General features: G+C 42.2%; 2 protein-coding genes across 3 annotated transcripts; one reads left to right on the forward strand and one right to left on the reverse strand.

Moving 5' to 3' along the window:
• Positions 1 to 1,890: 1,890 nt before the first annotated feature.
• Positions 1,891 to 10,036, forward strand: tob2 (transducer of ERBB2, 2). Its single transcript, XM_073494799.1, has 2 exons — positions 1,891 to 2,118; positions 4,805 to 10,036. Exon 2 carries the CDS (start codon positions 5,022 to 5,024, stop codon positions 6,231 to 6,233), a length of 1,212 nt encoding a protein of 403 aa, XP_073350900.1. The 5' UTR covers positions 1,891 to 2,118; positions 4,805 to 5,021; the 3' UTR covers positions 6,234 to 10,036.
• A 2,897-nt stretch (positions 10,037 to 12,933) lies between these two features.
• Positions 12,934 to 22,489, reverse strand: tefb (TEF transcription factor, PAR bZIP family member b). Of its 2 annotated transcripts, none has more exons than XM_073493702.1 (4): positions 22,298 to 22,489; positions 16,253 to 16,828; positions 15,478 to 15,680; positions 12,934 to 15,080 (listed from the first exon to the last, which is right to left on the reverse strand). In XM_073493702.1, exons 1-4 carry the CDS (start codon positions 22,401 to 22,403, stop codon positions 14,865 to 14,867), a joined length of 1,101 nt encoding a protein of 366 aa, XP_073349803.1. In that variant the 5' UTR covers positions 22,404 to 22,489; the 3' UTR covers positions 12,934 to 14,864. The 2 variants fall into 2 exon arrangements, with proteins under 2 accessions (XP_073349803.1, XP_073349802.1); XM_073493701.1 differs by lacking the exon at positions 22,298 to 22,489 and adding an exon at positions 17,562 to 17,880.
• Between the last annotated feature and the right edge of the window lie 117 nt (positions 22,490 to 22,606).

Here is a 22,606-nt window from a genome sequence, read left to right on the forward strand (position 1 = left end):
TAGGACTTAGAGCTAAAAGTAGCTCTACTTCAACCAGATACAACATTAGAAAGCTCGTCACACAGTGACACATCAGGAGCCTAATGATAATCCAATAATAGGCCATAATAACACTCTGTCAGTCCGCATTATGCTGCATAATGACTAGGCCTACTTTAAAATTGGATACTTTTGTAATTGTACATCAGTAAATAATTGCAGGACTTTGATGGAGCATTCTTACAGTGTGTTACTTTTCTTAGTAAAGTTCTCAATACTTCTTGTACCACTGGAGGATACATAACATAATAGCATGTGCAAATTATATAATAATATCTTGAGTGGCAATTTCTTAGAGGACCACAGCCATCCTTTGAATCACCACTTTCAGTTGCTGCCCTTAAGGCAAAAGGTACAGTGTCCCCTGTGCTACAGTATAAAGAACATCTAGGCTATGGAAAATTGTTTGTCCACATAATCAGTATGGACAGCCACCTTTTGAAGCAAGTCAGCTATCAGCTCACAGCACTTTATATCTTTCTTTTTCTGATTCAGTCCTAAATAAAGAGTACCTGGGTGCTTTTAATGTAGGTCCTATTGTGTTTTTATGTTAATATTTTTTATGTGTCTTGTTTTGAATGTGATATGCTGTGCCAATGTGTCTTTCTGCACATACAAGCAAATACAAATGTCTGCCTTTTGCATGCAAATGGAGACAACAGGTGATTTTTCTATTTTATTTTAATATGATATACATATATAAAAAATGTTATGCTAATAGAAAATAAGAAACTCTATCGGTATTTAAAAAATGTTAAATAAAGGACATTATTGATGTAGGCTATACAAAAGTAAAAATGTGTTGTGTTTGGGCAGGTTTTAACAGCTCATTTTGTACTTTTTGCTCCACTGAGATTCAAATTTTCAACTCAAGCTTATATCCAAAAATATTATTTACCTGCAATACATGACACAATAAAAATACACTGTCCAAGAAAGAAATGATGATGTTGCTGTACTGCAGTGTCAATACCTCACGCCTGAAATATTTTTTGTTTTACACCTTGTGAAGTAAGACTATTCAAATAAAAAACAATTGGCATGTTTATGGCCACCCAATTTGATCATGTAAACCTACGATCTGGGGATGTGTGTGTTTTAATTCACATAATTCAAGATGATTATTTGTAAATATAAAGTGCATGATCACACTGCAACTCCTAAGATACTATAGACGCATACAGTGGAGAAAAATGTATGATTGAGTGAATGCATAGTAAACCTGGAGTCAACAAACAGCTGAAGCACGTGTTATTATTTAATAGCCTATTCTCATTACCACACAATATTTAGTGATTAGAACTTCATTTCCCACAAGCCCTGCGGCTGAATGGACGCCGCAGCCCAATAATCTGAGGGTCCTCCCCCATCTCAGCCAATAGAGACTCTGTTGCTATCACCACTTATATTTTTAGCAAATTGTTCAGCACCGTAGGGAACTACAAATATCCGTCCGCCGATGAAACTAGAGCCCGTTGGGTGAACTTGGATTTTATATAAGGAAAAAAACGTCCTGATTTTCTGTTTCTGGCGTCAAAGCTTCTCGAGGAAGATTATGAATCGACCTCTTGTGCTAAAGAAAGTGTGGAGTCAAGGTGACATGTTTATTCATCTTGCTGTTTAATTCGGTATGTGGGTTAATATTAAAATGGATATTCTCCATAACGATGTTATTCATTATTTGCTGACAGCAGTAACGCAGGTGCACGGATACCGTTATATGGAAAACATCATAATAAAGCAGCAGCAGCTACTATAACATGAAGAAAGTAGTCCCTGCCGTCACGGGCGTGTGGGCGAGTCACACTGTATAAATACGCCGGGTTGTCAAACAGTAAAGTTTCTCTGGACCCTCCATGCAAAGTGTCAGCTGAAGACAAACTGGGAGAGCCTTGGACCATCTGCGAATCGGGGCAGCAGATTAAAAAAAAAAAATCAACACTACTGAGGTGAAAAATACCTTCTGGTCAGCATCTGCACCAGCGACTCGACAGATCCGCCTTGAAATACGAGACAACACCAGGGAAATAAAACAGAAACGCAGGAGTACAAACCAAGCTAGCGCATCAGTAACGATAGGTGAGTAATTAAATGCCAACCGGTGAATGAAACGGGTTGATTTAATTTAAATGTCCCCGTAGAGCATGTTGCTGTGTGTTGGTGTTTGTCTTTCCAGAAGCTTTCTCCGTCCATCACAACGCGCTGACTGTAATGAATGACTGTAGCTTCTGGTCCAGCCATTAAATAAAGAGACTCGGCTTTTGTTTTTGTCTCGGCACGGTATTCATTAGCTCAAGTCACCCTCTTCAGGTCTGCTCAGCTGTCACGTTTATTTTCGTGTTTATTTGTTGTTTTTTCAGGGGATGTTTGTGCTCAGTGCACAGACTCGGTCGATGGGCTATTCGCCACCTAATTAGCTTTACAATCTAATTTACAGCGACAATTTGGCATGGAGGGATTCTTCACTCGCATGTCAACTAAACCACTGTCCTTTCTGCTCCAGTGCCTTTTGACTGACATATGGCAGTAATCCCCAGGTAGACCCTGCTCCCTTATTATCTGAGCTTGTCATCACACAGCAAGCTCACATATTTACCTCCATTATTTGGCATCTGGTGAGATTTTCCACATTCTCAGTTCCAACACATCTATAGATATTTATCTGTTTAAAGCCCTTTAAATTAGGAGAACACTGAATTCAACAAAACAAATGGGAAAATCACAATAATATTCATGTCCTTTTGTGTTGAGGTAATATATGTGTGGTGACCTCCTTGTTTAAGCAGGCCTCTCTATATGTTGCCGTCAACCCTCAATTATATTATTTCTCAAGGGAATTTTGCTTCCATATCTATTGTAGCTTGTGCTTCCTGTAAGAGCAGTGTAGATCTGCTGCCTATCAGATGAATTCTGACATGTAGTGGATGCTTTGCAGCACACAGTGCCACATATTTGCAGCACTGATAATGAGTCCATGTAAACAAAAATAGAACTATAGATCCTGCCGTTGGCCTGACTTGCAACAACTGGCCTGTAGAAATGAAAACAGCTCCTTCGGGCTGCGTAACAAACCTGCAGGTGAAGAACACGCATACAAACAGAGCGGGGGGTTTTCTGGACATGAAAGATTTTGATGTTTTTGTCGAAACTGCAAGATGTTTTTTTCTGATTTAGACCATTTCTTGCTCTCCTGAAGCAACACATCTGCACATAGTCACTGAGCCATTCCTCTAATGTCATTGGATGACATTGGATCTCGTGCATCTCACTGTTGTGTTTTTATAATGAGAGGTACGAAATGCAGTAGATGCTGTAGGTAGCTTAGCTGTGTGTGTGCACTCAAGGTATTTAGAGATGATGGCTGTTGCAGCTGATGGACCAGTGGACTCTCCTGTGCTTTTCCACAACCACCGTAACTTGTTTTCAATGAGGAATTTGTACCACAGATGATGCAAAATGTGTCCCTATTTATAGCCCATTCTAACCAACCCCCATCTCATTGTTCAATGTCACCTTTTTCATGTGATAGGGGGAATGTAAATCTCGTCTTGAGCCGTCACTCCGGCAGCCCTTCATCCCGCCTGTGCAGCTTTATCTGTAATAACATTAGAATTGTCTTTAATCGGAGGCGTCTTTCTAATCTTAGCTGCCGAATCCCCATCTGGCAGGGAAGTGAATGTGAGTGAATTGTTTGTGTGTGCGTATTAGAAGAGGGGAGGGGGTGATCGCGTGCACTGCATGGTGGGAAATGGTGTTCTGTGAAGTCGACTAACTGTCCTGCCATTTTACACTTCCTTCTTTGTGTGACTTGTTGTGTTTTTTTTGTTTTGTTTTTTTTCCTTTGCATGTAATCTTTCACTCCGTTTGACTCTGCTTGGTGATGAATGGACTGTGTGACTGCGTTAAAGCGCTAAGCAGGAGGCACTCCGTGGGATCGGATTCAGATTATAAAGGATTTATGCAGCCCACAACACAGCATCTGCCACATCCATCAGTACAGCCTGCAGTTGATATAACCAAAACCTAAAACGTGCATGATTGCTGTGTGTTTCTAAATGAGAACAGTGGTTTTGTGAATACATTTGTTCACCACATAATGAACAATATTCAATGTGTAGATTTAGTGAAACAACAAATGTACTCCATTTTTCTGTACTGTATAAAAGAAATCCAATTGATTCCTTAAATGCATTATAGTGAACTCCTCGCACTGTTTCCTCAGGCTCTTATCAAGCAGTGACTCTGACACTGGCCTCAAACCTGCCGATGTGTACACAACCTGTATGGAGGCCCGAGTGTGCCTCCAAATACAGAAGCGTTCACTTAGCTGATACGTTTATATTAACTGTTCCACCAGGATGTTGTGAGTTAGCTTATCATGGCCAAAACTGCATTAATTAGCAGCATACCTTAACTGTGATGCAATTTGTGTTTGTTTTTTTTATTTTCATTATTCACAGAAGTGCAGATAACAATCATATGCAATTTTCAGAATGTTTACGTTCTGTTGGTGTTCAGACAAACAAACGTAAATGTAAAAAATTAGTTTAAGTAGTAACTGAATGATTTTGTTTATTTCTGTGGTATTCTGCAGCCCCCGTACAACTGAGGCTTTCTATGTCGTAGAATATAAGTGTGATTAACTGTCTACAGCTGGATAAATGTGTCTCCCCTCCTTTGCTTTTAATCCATCTTCCTTGATCTCCCCTCACATCTTCCTCCTTCCAGGTAGAATGACATTTTTCTTCTGTGTTCTTCTTCACAGTTGGGACCTGAAACCACTGTCACATATTTGTGACGACAGAAAAACAGCCTGCGACCTGCTGCCCCCGGCGTCAGGGTGCCTTTACCATGGTGACACTAAAAGGTTCATACACTTTACAATAAGCCAGAGGAAGAACTCCTTGTTACAGTTGCATCGGCTCACTTTCAGCATCATCTTGATCACTTTGCTCTCACGACGGCGCTAACCTGGTGCAGCCATGCATCTTGAAGTTAAGGTCGCCCTCAACTTCATCGTGTCCTACCTGTACAACAAGCTGCCTCGGCGTAGAGCTGACCTGTTTGGGGAGGAGCTGGAGAGGATACTGGTGTCTCGTTTTGAGGGTCACTGGTACCCTGAAGCCCCTCTCAGGGGTTCCGCCTTTCGCTGCATCCACCTGGGAGCACCAAGGGATCCCGTGGTGGAGTTGGCCGCCAAGAGAAGCGGACTGGACACGGAGGAAGTGCGTGCAAATGTTCCTGCAGAGCTCAGTGTGTGGATTGACCCTTACGAGGTATCCTACCAGATTGGAGAGAAGGGGGCAGTGAAGGTTCTCTACCTGGAAGACCCTCCAGGCCTTGGCTGTGACAGCGAGAGGGCTGAGGGGGTGATCAGAGAGGGTAAAGGAGATCCAGAGGCAGAGGAGGCCAAGAGTCTGGGCTTCAACCCAGATGCTCAGGTGTTTGTGCCAATTGGAAGCCAGGCGTCTCCTGCCCTCATGCCGTCGCTCTCCAGCTCTCCCACACCTATGTCTGCCCAGCCCTGTCCCGGGCTCTTCAGCTACCCCAGCTCCAGCACCCCCACCGACCCTGCTGCCCACTCTTCCAACACCTCTACCCCTTCTCCTCCCAGCGGCGGGTTGCCCTACCTCTCCACTCAGCAGCCACCCTCCGCTCTTCCCGCTGCCCGCCCTCAGCCCATCACGTTTACCACCGCCAGCTTCGCCGCCACGAAATTCGGCTCGACCAAGATGAAGAAGTGCAGTGGGGCTGGATCGGCAGCTAACTCTGCGGTCGTCATACCTCCTGCCCAGAGAATGCTCTCCCGCTCTCCCACCACCATCTCGGCACCAGAGCTACTCAAGCACAAGCCCCTCTCCCTCTCCTTGCACTCCCTCGGAGGTCCCATCGCCAGCCAGCTCTCACCCAACGCCAAAGAGTTTGTCTACCCAGGATCCCCAGGCCCCCTTTACTTCGATGCTGACACCCAGCCCATGCAGCCTCACGCCAGCCCATTCCAACCCCCCCACACTGTTAACACCCATCCGTCGTTTGACCCCTTCTCCAGCCCTCCTCCCGCCCAGAGCGTGGGCATCATCGGCAGCAATGGAGGAATCCCCTACATGGAGAAGCCGCCGTTCGTTGAGGGTTTAGGAAGCTACAACCTGCAATATCCTAGCCAGTCCTTCCAGCCTGTTGTGCTGGCCAACTAAGCCTTCATTTGTAATGATAAGAATTGTCGAAGGAGAAGGTGGGACAGTGATGCTCCAGATATTTTCAGTTTTTCTAACAAATTGTTCTAATACTAATACAAGTTAAGATTTAGTTTTACTACAAAGATTTAAAATACCACGTACACTGAATAGTCCATGTGATTTGTTTTGTTCCTCCATAACCCCCAACCCCACCCTGCCCTTTTGTCCATCGTTGTTACTCATCATGTTCTGTGTGTTGGCTTTGATGACAGGAGTGGGCGAGGGTGGAGGTTCCTTTCTACCTTGAGTCGTTGCCAATCTCTTTATGTTTATTATTTTGCATTGAATGTTAATGTGAGGGACTTTATTATTATTATTATTATTATTTTTATTTCTCGACTAGTTTAATGGACTCTGCTCCAGTATAGCTCCATTTTGCACTGCACTGTCATGCTGTGAAAAAGGACCTCGCCAAGTCCTGCAGGGAACGACGGCTGTGGAAAGCTCAGCACTTTGCTCTGCAATCTGCTCTGCCCTACTTGCCACAAATACAGAGAGAGGGGGGCTCTGCTGTCTCTGTGTGTGTAGTCCTGTTCTGTTTTGTTGTGTCTCAGCGTGATCGAGAGACTCATTGTTTGTACGGTGGGCCCGTTACCCTTGAAACGCACTCGTGCACAGGCACAATTTGACTCTTGTTTTTATCACCCAGTGTATATTGGAAGCAGTTTATCGTCAGCTGGAATGTGTACACGACGTGGGTTTAAATGAAATGAGAGCAGTGGAGGGAGCAGAAAGGGAGCGTTGGGGTGTTAAGGGAGTGATGTAGTAGAATGTATTGTACCTGTCAGGGGGAAACTGCGGCTGGGAAGGTCGGGGAAACCTTGGTGAATGTGAAAAAAACGAAGAGATCTTTGCATTTTAAGACAATAACCCTGTGCTGTGCTATCCTCAAATATACACATGGGGATGTGAGCTATGGTTTCATACATGTATTCAAATGGACAGACAATGCATACATAGGCAGAAATATGTGCACGTATACACAATTCCAGTCAGCAGCGTGTGTGTGAAGGTGAACAGGCGGAGAAGGAGTTGAGGGGGAGGGGATGCAGCAGTTAAGCAGTAGGGATTGTGATAAATGGCTTAGCATGACTTTGACTATGAAGGAGAGGTTTTCCTCTGCATGGAGAGGAGAGAGGGCGATGGGAGCGGAGGGAAGACGGAAGGAAAGGAGAGGGAGAGAGAAGCAGCTAGAGGGTTCTGCTGCCTCGGTGGCGTCCAGCCTGTATTGGCTTAGAGAACGACACTTTAAAACCCAGAGCACGTTTCTGGTGAGCTTAAATGGTGCTGAAGCCAAACGCTCACACTATTCTCTCGCTCCTCTTGAAATTCTTCAGTGATCTCTGCTCCTGTGGCTCTTAACAAAGAAAAAAAAACACAATATATATATACAGTCCAGGTTGCTCTGTGTCTTTTCCCAGTCGCAGTGATGTGGACAACAATGAATGTTTTTTACTGGTGTGTGGCTCTTGTTGCTTTATTTGATGGCTTGTCAGATCTGTGGAAGTCTGCTGTTTGTAACTGTGGTTTGTTGACCAGCCTAGTCCATGCTATTGTTGGTTTGTCACTACAGGGAAAGGGTAACCCCCAGATGTCCATTTGAGCTGTCCAGCACTTTATTACTGGGCTCCTGATGCTGTGTCGCTCACAGACATGAGCGCTAAACCCATTCCTTTGCCCTCTCTTGTCATGTCTGGTCATGAAATGCTTTAGAGATTCAAAGAGGAGCTTAATTCGTATTCAGATGCATCGCACTGGTGAGGAGACGCCGTCTGTCGTGTCCGTTTATTTGAATGTTTTCTAGACTTGTACCCATAAGTGTTTTTGTATGAGACGAAACAAGGACCCTTGACTTGTGCTCACGCTGGTTTTGCAATGTGACAGCTCGTCATATGCATGCAAGTTTTCTTTCTTTCTTCTTTTCAAGGGGATGGGTGGGGAGGCCTCTGTAAATGTTATGATTGTTAGGGAAAGATGCATTTATAATTTTTTTGTTTTGTAATTTATTTCCAATATTTCTATATTTTTTGTTTTTTGCAAATGATCACTTACATTTGTATGAGTAAGACATGACAAGTCCAGGAATATGTATATAAAAAAAGTTCTTATGTTCAGATTCTTTGTTTAGTTTCTTACATGCTGAGGTTATTTTTTCAGAAAATAACATGAATATATATGCAAACCCAGACAAAAATAAAGATGTACAGAATAAAGTATTGAATGTGTATTGTACCTTGTACAGCATTTTGTCTAATAAGACGGGTAAATGTATTCATTCTTCAAGTTGGATTTGGAGTTCAAGATGTGAATGTTTACAGTGGGTTTGTGTAGGAGAAGATGGCCGATCACTTTCTCTGTGCTCCCAGGGCAGTCTGACATAGGCAGTACATCTAAAACCAAAAATCTCCACTTTTCAGATTCACTTTTGAGTGCAATGATCATCCTCCCTTTTATGTGAATTCACTGCATATTAAGCAGCCAACAAGCCTATTCCTTTTTCTAAAAATTCTCTTAAAAGTAAATCCAGATATATTCAAATTTATATGAACACTGTCTTTTAACCTTCCTTCTATTATATTTCCAATCAAATTTAACTTTTTCTCGCCTCACCTTTTTTCAGTGGATTATCTTCTCCCCATCAGCCTGGTCCTTTGGTCCTGATACTATAGCCATATCCCAGACTGTCTTTGCTTACACAGATACTCACCCCTATCCAGTGCAATGTAATGCCATAATTTTAAATTACCCTGAAGGATTCAAGGGGTTACTACCTCTATCTCTGCACCCTGGAAAAAAAATAGATCGAATATATCTTCTCAATAGGAAGACGGTGTTATTGCAGGTTTGGAAGGATGAAGGAAATGAATGTGCTGTGAATGTGATTCTGATCTGTTGTTAGTCAACCCTGTTTGAGATGGCCTGCAGAAAACAAATGAGGAGGGACTTCTCATTTTATTTTGTTTAAAAAGTCTAGGAGAGATCTTTAGGGCTGCAACTAACGATTATTGTCATTGCTGATTAATCTGTAGATGTATTTTGTTTTGATGGATCGACTAGTTGTTTGGTCTATAAAATGTCAGAACATGGTAAAAATGTTGATCAATGTGACGTCTTCAAATGTCTCTTTTTCACCACAACCAGTCACAAAGGAGTAAAGAAACCAGAAAATATTCACATTTAAGAAGCTGGAATCGGAGAATGCTGACTTTCTTTCTTTTAAAAAAAATTACTCAAACCAATCATCAAAATACCTGCAGCTCTAGAGATCTTTAGTCATATGCATGTTCAAAAAGGCCAAGTGACTCCTCTTTGTTTATTTCCCCACATTTTTCAGATTATTCAGTGCAAACGAGGTGTGCCGTAAAATTTCCTCCTCAAACAAATCGGACTCTTGAAGTTAGAGATTTGAGGGTGTGAATGATTATTGTAAAAGCTGGTTCCCCCTAGCATCTTAAAGAGTGAATGGCGGTTTGTGTTTTACACTTAAAGAACAGATTAGTGTTTCAAACAAAACTACCAGTCGTCTCTAAACGCAGGCCATTCTACAATCAGGGTTGAACATTAACGAAGAGGAAAAACAAGGATTTTGTATTCTGATGTCCTTTGCTTATATCGATGTGTGCGTTTTATTTTGCACTTTGGAATATTTCATTGTCATAAAAGAAGTTTATTTTCTATGTCAAAATTTAACATTTAAGAGTAAAATAGATATAATTAAAAGTTCAGATGATGTATAAATATAGTGCTTTCTCTCCTGCCTGTATTTTATTATTTTTCCTATTTTGTATCTGATCTGTACACCCTGTAGATGTGTAATGAATCTTTCACTACTGAAATGCAATGACCTGTTTTCTGTGCTGCCCCTCGGGAATGGGGGAGTTACTACTGCAGTTTCTTATTGTATCAGATTCTTTTTTAAGTTTGTAATAAAAAGAAACAGATTGGCAAAAATAAGCATGGAAAATAAGCTAATTGTGTCGTCCTCATTGTTTGTTGCAGAGCTCTGAAATGTGAAGAATAATGCAGATATGTAGGTAGCTCCATACACCATAGTGTCTACTTCAGCGTTGAACATACTGCAGATCAGAGATTATCGAAAGTGGATCTGTGTGTCCCTGTAAAAAACAAAACAAAAAAACAGCCTCTGATTGAAATGTGTCCTCTTATCGCAGTAAACAAACTCAAGTGATGTTTGATCAATAATTCAAAGCTGAGCTGAAATTCTCAAACGGTGAGCAGCCAGATTGCTCACCGCCCACCTCAGCTGGACCCATCCCAGCAGATATTACTTTATATTTCATCATCCAGTCCTCTGTCTGTCTGTCTTGTGCTGGTGTCTCAGTCGGGGGCAGCCAGCTGTGAGGTTGGCTCACTCATGTGAACACGCTGGGCTGTGCTTTCTACAGTAACATGTAGTGGTGTGACATTAACATGCATGGCTGGTCTCCTCCTTGGCTCTCCTCTACTCTCCTCCACATCTTCATCGCCCACTCGCTGCATCCCATCTCCCTCCCTCCCTCGGCTCACATGTCTTTAACTGCATCCCCGTTCTCCATCTTTCTAAGTCCATCCCCTTGCCGTCTTGTTTGCCCCATCTCCTCCCCCACTCCTCTCTTCTCCCATTCTCCTTCACCCTCCCTCCCCCTCTTCAGCACCTCTCCCCTCCATCCTTCCAACCACCTGATCCTCCATCCTCTCCTAGCTCCCCCTCCCGATTCCCAGAGCCCCTCCCTTGCATCCTCGCTTTCCTTTCTCCATCTTCCAAACACGCTCTCTCTCTCTCTCTCTCTCTCACTCACACACACACACACACACACACACACACACACACACACACACACACACACACACACACACACACACACACCCATCCCGCTGGTCTTTGAGGCTGCTGCCGCTGTTACGCAATGCTGCTCCCCAGTGTGTCGATGTGATCATTACGCAACATCTCCTACTCCTCTGGAATACTGATGAGCAGCAGGACCGAGGCAACAAAGGGACAGAGGAAAACAACAAAGACAGAAAACAGACTCACATGTAAATGTGCATGTGTGCATCAAGGATGAGGTTAAGGATTAGAAAGACGTCTCCATTTGTCCCCCTAACTGTGCTTCTTTTGTCATCTATTGTTTCTTTGTCTGTCAGCTCCCAGTGCGCATCCCATTAGAGCTGCTGCAGCTGGTCGATGACTCAGGCAAGGTCAAACCACGAGCCCACATGTCATTAAATCCCAATTTATTTCATATGCATGATACAAGATACAGTTAGGACATGGTACTGCAGTTGCATGTATCCTATACATGGTTAGACAATAGAAAAACACCCAACATATGTTTATATAAAAAGAGAAAATAAAGCAGAACACCACAAAACAAACAAAACTTTAAAAATGTCTTCAATAGAGACTTTGAAATATTTTTTCCAGGAGTATTGAAGCTACTTTGAATTGTAAACAAGGACATAGTGTCAATGATGCGAAGCACCCAAAGCCAGTGCCAACAGTTAAAAAACAGAAGTTTAGACCCTCGGATATAGACGCTAATTTGCAAAAGTAAAGAAAAGCAATTTCATGCTTGTGCCACCTGCAGGCAAAGTGTTACAACTGCAGGTTCTTAAACAATTTTGTGTGTGACATTTAATGTTTTACATTTTTAACTTGCAATCCTGCATCAGATTTGTATTTTGTTAACATTTTATTGTTCATTGGTCAAAAGACCGGTCAATCAACACTTTTGCACCAGCCATTACTATTTTTGTCTGTAGGTGGCGACAAACATATCTACATCTTCAGATCTAAACCGCTGCAAAACATTTTTTCCTTTCCTGGAGAATTTACAACCTGCTAGACTTCAATAAGCAGGTTTGCAAGTTGCAAGTCAGTTCCATGAGGTGCCACGCATCAAAAAAAGAGAAAGAATGCTACATAGTGAATGCAGTACTATAAACGATCTTGATCTGTTGTCTTCTAAAAGGCTCCCTTGGCCCGTACCTTTACTCAGCCTTATGCAGAACATTTTTAATTTAGTTAAAAAGTAACCAAACGTTTGCAATCATCAACTACATTTATGTATAAACAGCAAAATGCAGTCAATGTCAAGTTTGAGTGTCAATGCAAAAAAAACACTTTGCATGTGTTATACTACGCCATCAGGAAATTGAAACAAACACAGAATTTATCAAGAAAACACAAAATCACCATCTGATCCAGTGTATCTAGATATAGATCAATCTTTAGTAAATAGAAAACAATCCACACAGTGATCAAAAGATGCTGTTTTCAGCTGATGTTTGCCCCAAGGTCAAGCACTGGCTGCACAAAGATAGGAGGCGTTATTATGCAAGTCATAAACATCGGAAGTCAGAGCAAAAATGTTCTGCTTTTTCTTTTTGACAGAAGTGAACCATAGGCCATCAACCTACCCATCCAAAAACATATCTAGTTTTCAGTGATGGTTTACAGACATAAGTACACTTGGTGTAAAATATGAAAGGAAAAAAAAAAGAAGACAAGTTTACTGGGTTACATGCATTAGGATCCTAGACTACAGAGGATCTAAACTGGAAGCACAAATGACTTTGGGGCATTTCTATTTAGTACATCATAGCAATTTTACATACAACATCATCACTGAAATAAAACGAGCATTACATCATAGAGTATTATTGCCACATTTATTTTCTTTCCAAGATTACGGCGATTAATGAGCACAAGCCGACCGATCACAAAATCTGCATCAGCCCAAGACACTTGAGATATAGAGTCCCATAACAGTCTGTAATGTATTTACTAATTCAGACACACACTCAGCCGCTTTGGCAAAAAGAACTCAATTTTTTCAACTCGGATTCAATGTTTTTGCCAAATGGAACTAAGCTGCTTTTCATGTGCTCTCTGTTTCAACCAACACTACTTTGTAGCCCTCCTAAACTGTTACCAATTCAAAAAAGGAAGTGTCGGATGAGGTAAATAAGAGTGTGCGCTGTCCTCTGTGTGTTCAGACACATATTGTATGTATATAGAGAAAAACAAAAATCCCATAAAACTATATAAATCTGTTTTTTAAAACAAACATCCAAAAGCACAGTTTACCCATTGAATTCCCTGCATTGGTTTCATTAGAAGTATTGTTCCTTATAGGAAATAGAATTATCTGACATATTGTTGTACATCACAATCAACATATGCATTATTACCATCAGAATAAATACAGCACTCATTGACTATTTGGCAAATATAAGGAATAGTATTGGGTTAATAAAGACACAGTCAGAATCCCTGTCTCAGGAAATAAAGAGACAATCATTTATTTACATAAGCAGTCAACTTTGGGCCTGCCTAAATTAAAAAAAAAAAGTCAATCCAGCCATCACTACACCATGATCAGGCAGGCAGTGGCTCTAGCGCCCTCTACCTGTAGTGTGCAGTAAAATAAACATCCCTACATGTGAACATACCCCTCCACCAGTGAGGGCCCTGGAGATCATCAGTCGTATGCCTTCAACAGCAACCAACATAAAAAACTACAACTCTCTCTCGCCATAGAATTATCAACTTTTTATATCTGTCTTCTTTTACACAATCTTGTGTGAGGCTCTGGAAGCTGATCTGAGGTTAGTAGAAAAGGAAACTAAGTAGCTTTAAACTGTAGGCCATGCATGTATTTTTCCCTAACAAGCTACTGTGTCTCCTATGGTGTGTGTCCTGTCATCACTAAAATCTTTACTCTGTGTTTTTTTAAGAAAAAGTGCAAAAATGGAGTAGACACTGATACACGCACATATCTGTGTGGTGCAGGGAGATGACTATATATATAAACAGTTAAAAACAGCGTTTGTGTGCGCAGAGGCGTGCATGTGGGTTATAAGAAGGAAGAACTGTGACTGAATCGCACCACAAACTCATCCTTTTCTCCTCCGCCGACCTGAGGGCTTTCCTTACTTTCTCCCCAGCCTGGAAGTACCACTGTGACTTTGTCTGCTGCTCCTTTATTCATGTACTCATCTGTCCCTCTCTTCCCTGCCACGAGTTCATCAACACCCTTCTTCCGAGCCTCAGTATTTTGAAGGACACGACAGACATTAACATAAGTACAACACAAGGAAAGGTGAGGGACGGCAAGTGTGCACCTTTCTAAATACACAACTTCTAACTTACTCATGCTTTGGTCCACTAAGAAGAAGTGCTGTGCAGTGATAAAAACTGATCTGTGTAGTATTTAAAAGCCTACAATTCTTTTTCTACCTGTCTGCTCTTTTCATATTTCCTGACTTTGTTGGGACCGTCTTGAGACGGGCCATGTTTTCCATGTGTGTTTGACCACGGGAGTATCCACAACCGTCCCCTTCCTCTCTGAGTGTAGGAGCCAGGCGCTCTCCACAGGCCTTCCTGTGACCACTGCTCCCATCATGCCTTGCTGCCTGCCAGTGTGTGTCCAAAACTCGGAGCTTGACACAGTGACTGGAGGTCAGCGAAGACAACAGTGCAAATGTAGATTCCCTTGGTGTTTGTGTCTGTGTTGAATTCTGCGGGGAAGGGAGTTCTGCGTTTCTGACTCATTGATTGACTTTGTGGGTTTTATTTGGAGTTCTTTACAGTGGGCCGTACTTAGCCTCATACCGGACCAGGATGTTCTTGCAGCGGCCGCAGTCCTTCCGCAGTTCGGCCACCTGCTGCCGCAGCGCCGCATTTTCCCGCTCCAGGAAGGAGGCGCGCACCGTGATCTGGTTCTCCTTCAGCCGCCGCGCATCACGAGAACGCTTGGCTGCCACGTTGTTCTTCTTTCTCCTGGACCAGTATTTGTCATCCTGAGGGAATGAGAGTGAATGTGAATGAAAAAGACAGAAAGGGAGAGGTAGAGCTGAACATAATCACAATCTATGTTGTGAAAACATCCCCCACATCTGTGATCTTTAATCCACAAGCCACTGTAACTCTGTTTGCAGATGCTTTAATCTTTACTAGGACTGACCAGAACACTGATCAGTCTTTAAGTCCAGTTTTAATCACAATGTGTTTAATGTTTTTTTAAATTGTATTGTTAATAGTTTTTTTATTATTAACAAAGGGAAGGAAATGGGTCTTTGGGAAATATCAGAAATGTTCCTTCAATGAAAATAGAATTAAACAGCCACTATGTCAATTTCTGTGTCTTTATGAACCAAAAATTATTAATAATACGGCAGTATGATAAAATGATCCTACCTTCTGCTCATCAGGAACAAACACTTTCTTGGCCTTCTTGATCATAGGCTGCGGTTTCAGCTCCTCATCAGAGAACTTGTGTTTGCGCGGGTTGAACAGCTCTCCCCCCGGCACACTGGACAGGACCAGGTCTGTGGGATCTGGCTGGAAATTGATGTCCACCTCGATGGCTTCTGGGTCGATGGGGGAAGGAGTGTTACGTTCTGCAGGCACAGAGAGAAAGAGTAAATTTGGATTTAGGATTAACCAACTATCAGCCTTGCCGATTATTGGATCTGATATTAAGTTGATTTCACTGATGGCTGTGAATTTGATATTTGTATTAGCACATTATAAAGATTTTTATTGTAGCTGACTTCGTACATGTTTTGGTCAACAGGTGATATGATCTCTCTCAACAAAGCATTGGCAATGTCTGCTTTTAGTTTTTTGCATGGTAAAGTGATGTTAGTTAATGTTATGCCAGGGTCTACATAGCTAGAGCAATGAATACTTTACTTCACGACTGAAACAGATCGCAAACTTCACTGTTCAGTGTTCAACTCCTAGATACAAGAGTAGTAGGTGGCAGGAATTGCTTTTTAAAAAAATTGTAATGGGGTATTGAAAAGAGGAAAGAATATAAAAACCAGTGTGTTATCTGAAATATCATAAATAAATAGGAACTGTATATCTAATAAACACATCCACAAAGAATCACATCAGCTGCCAAAATGTTCAACAACTATAATATAATAATAATAATACAAAAAATACGTTAATCATAATTCCTCACCTGTTTTCTTTTGTTTGACTTCCACTTCTGCTGTTGCCTCCTCACACATAGAGTCATCATCTTGTCCTTCCTCTTCTTCTTCCTCCTCCTCCTCCTCCTCCTCCTCTTCTTCTTCTTCTAGTTTAGCTGGTTGTAATGTAGTGACGGTCACCGTTTCCTCTGGACCTGGATCAGTAACAGCAGCCGAGACAGAGGGGGAGGATTCTGAGGTGGAGACAGAAGCTGCATCAGCAGCAGGAGTAGTAGTAGGAGTAGTAGTAGTAGCTGTGGCAGTAACCTTGGGGATGGATTTGCCTTTGCCCATCACTGAGGCGAAAGTCTTCTGCAGCTCCTCCTCCTCCAGGGTGACAGGGATCCCGTTCTCCAGGAGGAACTCATCCAGGTCCATGTACTCCAAGTGGAAGGTCTCTCCATCATAGGGAATGGTCTTCTCCCAAATGGCTGGGGTCAAGGAGGCTGATACACCTCCACTGCCGCCACCACCGCCTCCTCCTCTTGAACCTCCACCAGCACCGACTGCCACAGCCCCGCCTCCCTCCACATCCTCAGATGAGCACAGCTTCTCTTTCTCTATTTCTGCATTAAAGACAGGAGGGAAAAGCAGTTTAATAAATGACTGCTTGCTGTCAGAGAATGGTTGTTTGTGTACACATGGCATCAGACGTCTTTTCGTACAGTCTGAGACACGTGTAAAAGCTAGGCAATAGGCTGAAAGAGGCAGAGTTGGGTAGAAGGGGGGTGTGGTTGTGCTGTGACATCCGACAAAACAAAAGATGATACAGCTAAAGAGCCTGTCAATGAGTTTAAAGTTGGAGAGTAGATTTGCGGATTTAATAAAAGGCTGAATAAAGCTTCGGCGAAAGTAGACATGGAAAGGCACAGAAACACGACAGAGACACCTGCTTGCTCCACTCATGCACCCTAAAACACCCCCCAAAAAACTGAGGACCAAATATCACCAGACCAATGTGTTTAATGAAAAGCCGAGCAGTGTCTGCGTCTGTAAATCTATGTCCAGTGTGTGTGTGCTGCTTCGAGAGCAGCAGAGACGAGGTGGAACTTTTTGTTCTTTTTTGTTTCCTCGCAGCCTCAGATCAAACTGGCTCTGTGCGATATATGGCAGGTCCGTCCGAATTAACGAGCATAATTTTAATCCAACCACAACCAGCAGTGCTTGGCACAGCCTCGAAGAGTATGTACATTTAGTAGGATGTGTGGCTTTCCAACCAAAGCTCGCAAACTAATTGCGGATTCACAAGGCAGAAACAAACTGGAAGACGGGGCGCTCGTTTCAGCGTTTTGATCTTACCGTCGTCGCCTTCCTCCAGGATGTTAGGAGGCGGAATGTCCATGATTTTCTTTAAAACAAAAGGGAAGGACTTCTGCGGAGCCGCCGTAGCGTCGTTACCGCTGGGCTGGAGCGCCACTGTCACCGCGGCTTTGCCAGGCATTGTTTCTGTCAGACTCCGAACAGACCGGGGCGATGTAGTACCGGTAACGTTACCGAGAGCTGCCTCCTCCAGCGGGAAACAACACAAACAAACGGAGCTTGTTTCAGCACTACTGTTGCTTCCAGGCCTGTTTATCGATATCAACGCGTTTGGACGCTACAACAACACTACACAGAGCTCTTGTTCTACTCGCCCACCGAGCGCGCTTGTTGGATATTCATGAGTCGCGTGCCCCGCCCACTCGTGGAATGGTAGCTGCTGATTGGCTGCCAGTAATGTCCATATGAATGTTTATCGCCGTGGCTGTGCATGCACAGAGTACCAGGACGCTGTGTTTTGTCTCTGTAGTAGTTCTCCGGCTGCTCATTGGACGCATATTATCCATATAGAGACTGACTCTCTATATAGAAAAGTGCGGAACGTGGACCGCATTGGAACGTACAGTTTTGTTCACACACCATATTTATATCTTAAGTGGATAATGTCGGAGCTCGTGCTTCCAAACCGTAGAGAAAGGATGTCCATGAGTTTCTTCTTAAAAACACCACATCACAAATTTGAACATTATTTTATCACAAGTGATTAAGTGCACATCTGAAGCCCCATAACTCAGGATACACCCTAAAATACAACGCAGTGTGCTCGGGCAAAGACTTCAGTCGCATGCATCCCATCCAGCACAAGATACTCGTGGCCAAACACGTGCCCCCGCCCCCACACTACTCACGTGAAAGTACAATCTGTCTGGGGGCGTGGTTTCAGACACAGCACGTGCGCGCCAAGGCGAGCTGGAGCGGGCACGCGCTCATCGTTCGAACAGCTGGCACGAGACCCAGAGGTAACAGAGTACACGTTGTTTACCAGACACTTGTTAATAATACTGCTATATATTATATACGATATCATATATATCATAATATGCCACACTTTTCATTAGATTTCCTTTAAAACTAGAATGTTTCGACCACGTTAGTTTCTAGTTCCACAACTAAATGTTATTGTACCCTCGGAAATCCAAACTTATTTTTGTAAACGTATGTTTGAACTCAATGTGCCATTAATCATTTCATACAACCGTAATCTTTAACGAAGTATATCTTCGACATCAAACGCTCGCAGTGCCACAACAAAGGAGTAATTCTCACGTTTCCGTGCACGCGCCACCACATTGCACGCGACTGTGAGTGCGCGAGGCTCTTTCGCTGTCTTCAGCAGGATGTTTGGGTTCTGGAACACAATGTTCAAACCGCCCAACACCCCGCCTTCACCACTAATGTGTGTTTTTATCCAAGTTCACCACAGTAACCACACGGTAAACAAAGTGCATTGTGCCTGCTGTAACTGCCCTGGCGGAGAGGAAGCCAGTTAAAGCTCTGCTGCAGTAGCCTCAACACGGACAGGGGACTGAAGAAGGCTTCTGTTTACACTACCGACACATGATTAGTTCAATACACAGATACAAGTCCAGTACCTTTACAGCTTTTGAATTCCCTTCAGTCATAGCCATATAACATTGTGCAATCATGTTTTAGACCATGTAAAGATTTTTTTAAACAATTTTACCTTGACTTGGTCACTTAGACTGTAGAGGAATGGTAAATATATAAAGTGAGATGTAAATTTCCCTTATGATTCAGTCTTGTTAATGGTAGTCCACGCATCATGTTAAAGGAATACTGTGAGAACCAGACATCCTGTTACACATAAACTCAGGAATTTAGAAACACTCATGAGTCCAAATTACTCCCTCATCAGTATTAACACAACTATTTTTTGTCTTGCCTCAACCAGACTCTAATATTTCCTGAGTATTCAACCAGTTAATTATATTTTCTGTAAATTATGTCTCCCTTAATCCTGGTCTAAATGTTGTTGCTATCTAAAGAAACAATGATCACTGACTTCAACCATGGTGCTTATCAACAGTACTAAAGTACCCTTAAGCAAGGCAGAAAATTCAAAATTGCTGATTGAGTGTTGCACTGCAGGATTAAGGATTAACTTTTTTGATTCCAGTGTTTTCATACTGCAATCCAGTTGACGTGTGCACTCTGGCACATTAAACAACGTTTTCTTGTTGTGCAGTGTTAAGAGTATTCACTCAAACTATATCTCTTGACATCTTGACAGACTGTAGACTACAGCTATGTTTCTCTTCTATACTATGTATGAACAATATACAATATTTATTACAGTATATTATAATTGTCATTATACTGTTTTTTTGCAGTTGGTATGCAAGAAATCATTTGTACTAGTACCAACATGTTTTGTTTTGCACTAACAGAAAATAATGCGATATATGCACGGATGGATTTCAAACTGCTTTGGTAAACTGCTGCAACTGCTTTTTTTCTTCTCAAGATTGAATGTTTTTCCCCCTGAAGAACTTCAGATGGTCTCACCACCATTTGCAAAGTTTTTAAATGACTTTTTGCATAACATTGTAGAATTTTTTTATTTTATTTTGACAATGTTCATGCATAAACACCCTACAAACTCCCAACTTGCTTAGACTTTCTATGTAGCATAGAGCTGGAGAAAGCTTGAGACTCCCTCTTTGTCAGGATGAATAATAACAAGGTGTCATGTGGCAGGGGTAACTAGGTCAGTCTGGCTACGTGTAGAAATGTTTCTACAGCCATGTCCAAATTTGTTATTTGCCTACCAGCCTTTTATAGGCAAATTAAGTCAACAACAGGACATTTATAAGAGCACAACGTATATTTTTTAATCTCAATGAAAAAATATATTGACAACATAGTATAAGAGCATAGAAGCAAGGTGACACTAATATAAAAGTCTGACCATATGCAGTTTAAACCTGTCATTAACACGCTTCTTTGGTGTTCTGATCAAAAGTGGACCGCCCTAAGTGTGAATGCACCAAAGACGCATTGAGATCGCCCAGACCACATTCAGAGGTGGTTGCAAATGGCCACCTTCTTTTAGCAGTGCATACATGAATGTGTCCTGGGTCACCCTGAAGGACCACCTTTTCAACTGACATCTACTGAGAAACAACAAGAAGTCACAACAGGCAAAATGAATTCTCATACTCAGGAAGCACACTGCCTGATATCCATTTGGTTCACCATATGCAAATAACATGTTTGGGCTGTCTTCCCCAACCAAGGTCAGCAGTGGTTGTTTGTGAACACACTGTCTGTTTCAACTGATCTAACAACTGAACTAGTAACTACAATACTCCCAGACTCCCTTAAAAAATGGCGCAAATCTGTGGTGAGTGGTTGAGAGTGGAGAAACTTTGTGGAGAAAGTTTGCAAAATGGATATGGCAAATTCCAAATCAATTGTGCCCTCTTATAAATGCTGCATTAAATGAATTACATTAAGTTGTTTTGTTCCATTCCATTTCGTTGCAGCATTGCAGTACCAGCCGGTTAGCTTTTCCATGTCTAAAGTGTGTAAGACGGTATTTTACTGACAGTCAACATGTCAAATTCTACAAACACAGTATAATACTAATAAAAATCGTGCAATTGTGTGAGTTAGGAGAAACTGCTATAAATTAAGTTGTTTTTCCTTGATGTGTAAAACATTGTGTCTGTTTGTCACAGTGATGTGCGTACTTATTTGCCTATAGAGCAGGGAAATGAAATTTGATCACAGGTGGTCACTTGAGATGCATGTGGCGACACATAAAAACCAGGTTTGACCAACCTCTCAGTTACCAGAACATGTGATCCCAACATATCTGGTTCAATTCAACCTGGAGGCCTTTGTTGCATGTACTCTCCTCTGACTCTCTCCTCATGTTTCCGGTCCATATCCACTGTCAACTATTGAAATATGACTAAAATGCACAAACCCCCCCCAAAAAAGTAAACTATAAAGTATACGCGCCGAACTGAGTGCACAAAGAAACTAATGATGTGATGAAACCCTGAGTGAAGGATGTTTCAGTGTAGTTGCATCAGTTGCAGGCTGCTGTGTTGTGACTACGGAGAAACTGCACAGACATTTTGCTGACATGATGCAGTTCACTGTGTTTAATCACTTGTGCACATTAGAGTGATAAAAGCAGCTGGACACATTTAGCCCACATAGGCCTGGACCCTAACTTCATAATGCAACTATGATTACCTTCACTACAGTAATCAATGCAATGATGATGATGCAATGCATGTATGAGAGGAATTTAATCTCATTGGAATGAGGTTTGTGAGGTGTTTTGCAGTTACACATAAGCCAAGTTGTTTACTAGTTGTAATAACATTACACCTAATGTGGAAGAGGTACTGGGATATTTTACTTGAATAAAGATACCTTGATGCAAAAATACTGGTCCTGCGTTACTAACTTTGCTTGAGTAGTTTTAACAACAAAATAAACTCAAAGTATCACAAGTGAGAGCACTCATAAGGCAGCAGCATGGCCACGGTCAGAAAACTCTATTATATGATTGGATTATTATTACTGAAGATGGTCGATTTGAAGCTAATTTAGCTACTTTACATACTGCTGGGTAGTTGAATCTATACAAATGCACACTATTTACTGCTTATATGATAACAAGTGCAACACTCTGGCAAGTTTTAAGCCTAAAAAGCATTACAAAAAAATACTCTTACCGGTGTCATCGAAGGCAGGGAAGGAGAAGGGATAGTCTGCCAAGGACTTGAGGAGATCAGGAACCTCGCTCTTATCCCCAAAGAAGATTTGGTTAGCTGTTGACATGATGAAGTACCTGTGAAACTACCTACTGTTTGTACCAGAGACGAGTCCGACTGAGAGAGAAACGCTCAAACAAGTAAGTGAGTGTGAGTGCGCTGTCAGCTCCTGACTCTAGTCACTTTTCAATAACTTTGCTGCAGGTCACATCATCACGGGGATGCCTCCATGTGTCCAAACAACTTGTATTACAATGAGTACACGGAGCC

This window comes from Pagrus major, chromosome 23 (assembly GCF_040436345.1).
Source record: "Pagrus major chromosome 23, Pma_NU_1.0".
Taxonomy (NCBI): domain Eukaryota; kingdom Metazoa; phylum Chordata; class Actinopteri; order Spariformes; family Sparidae; genus Pagrus; species Pagrus major.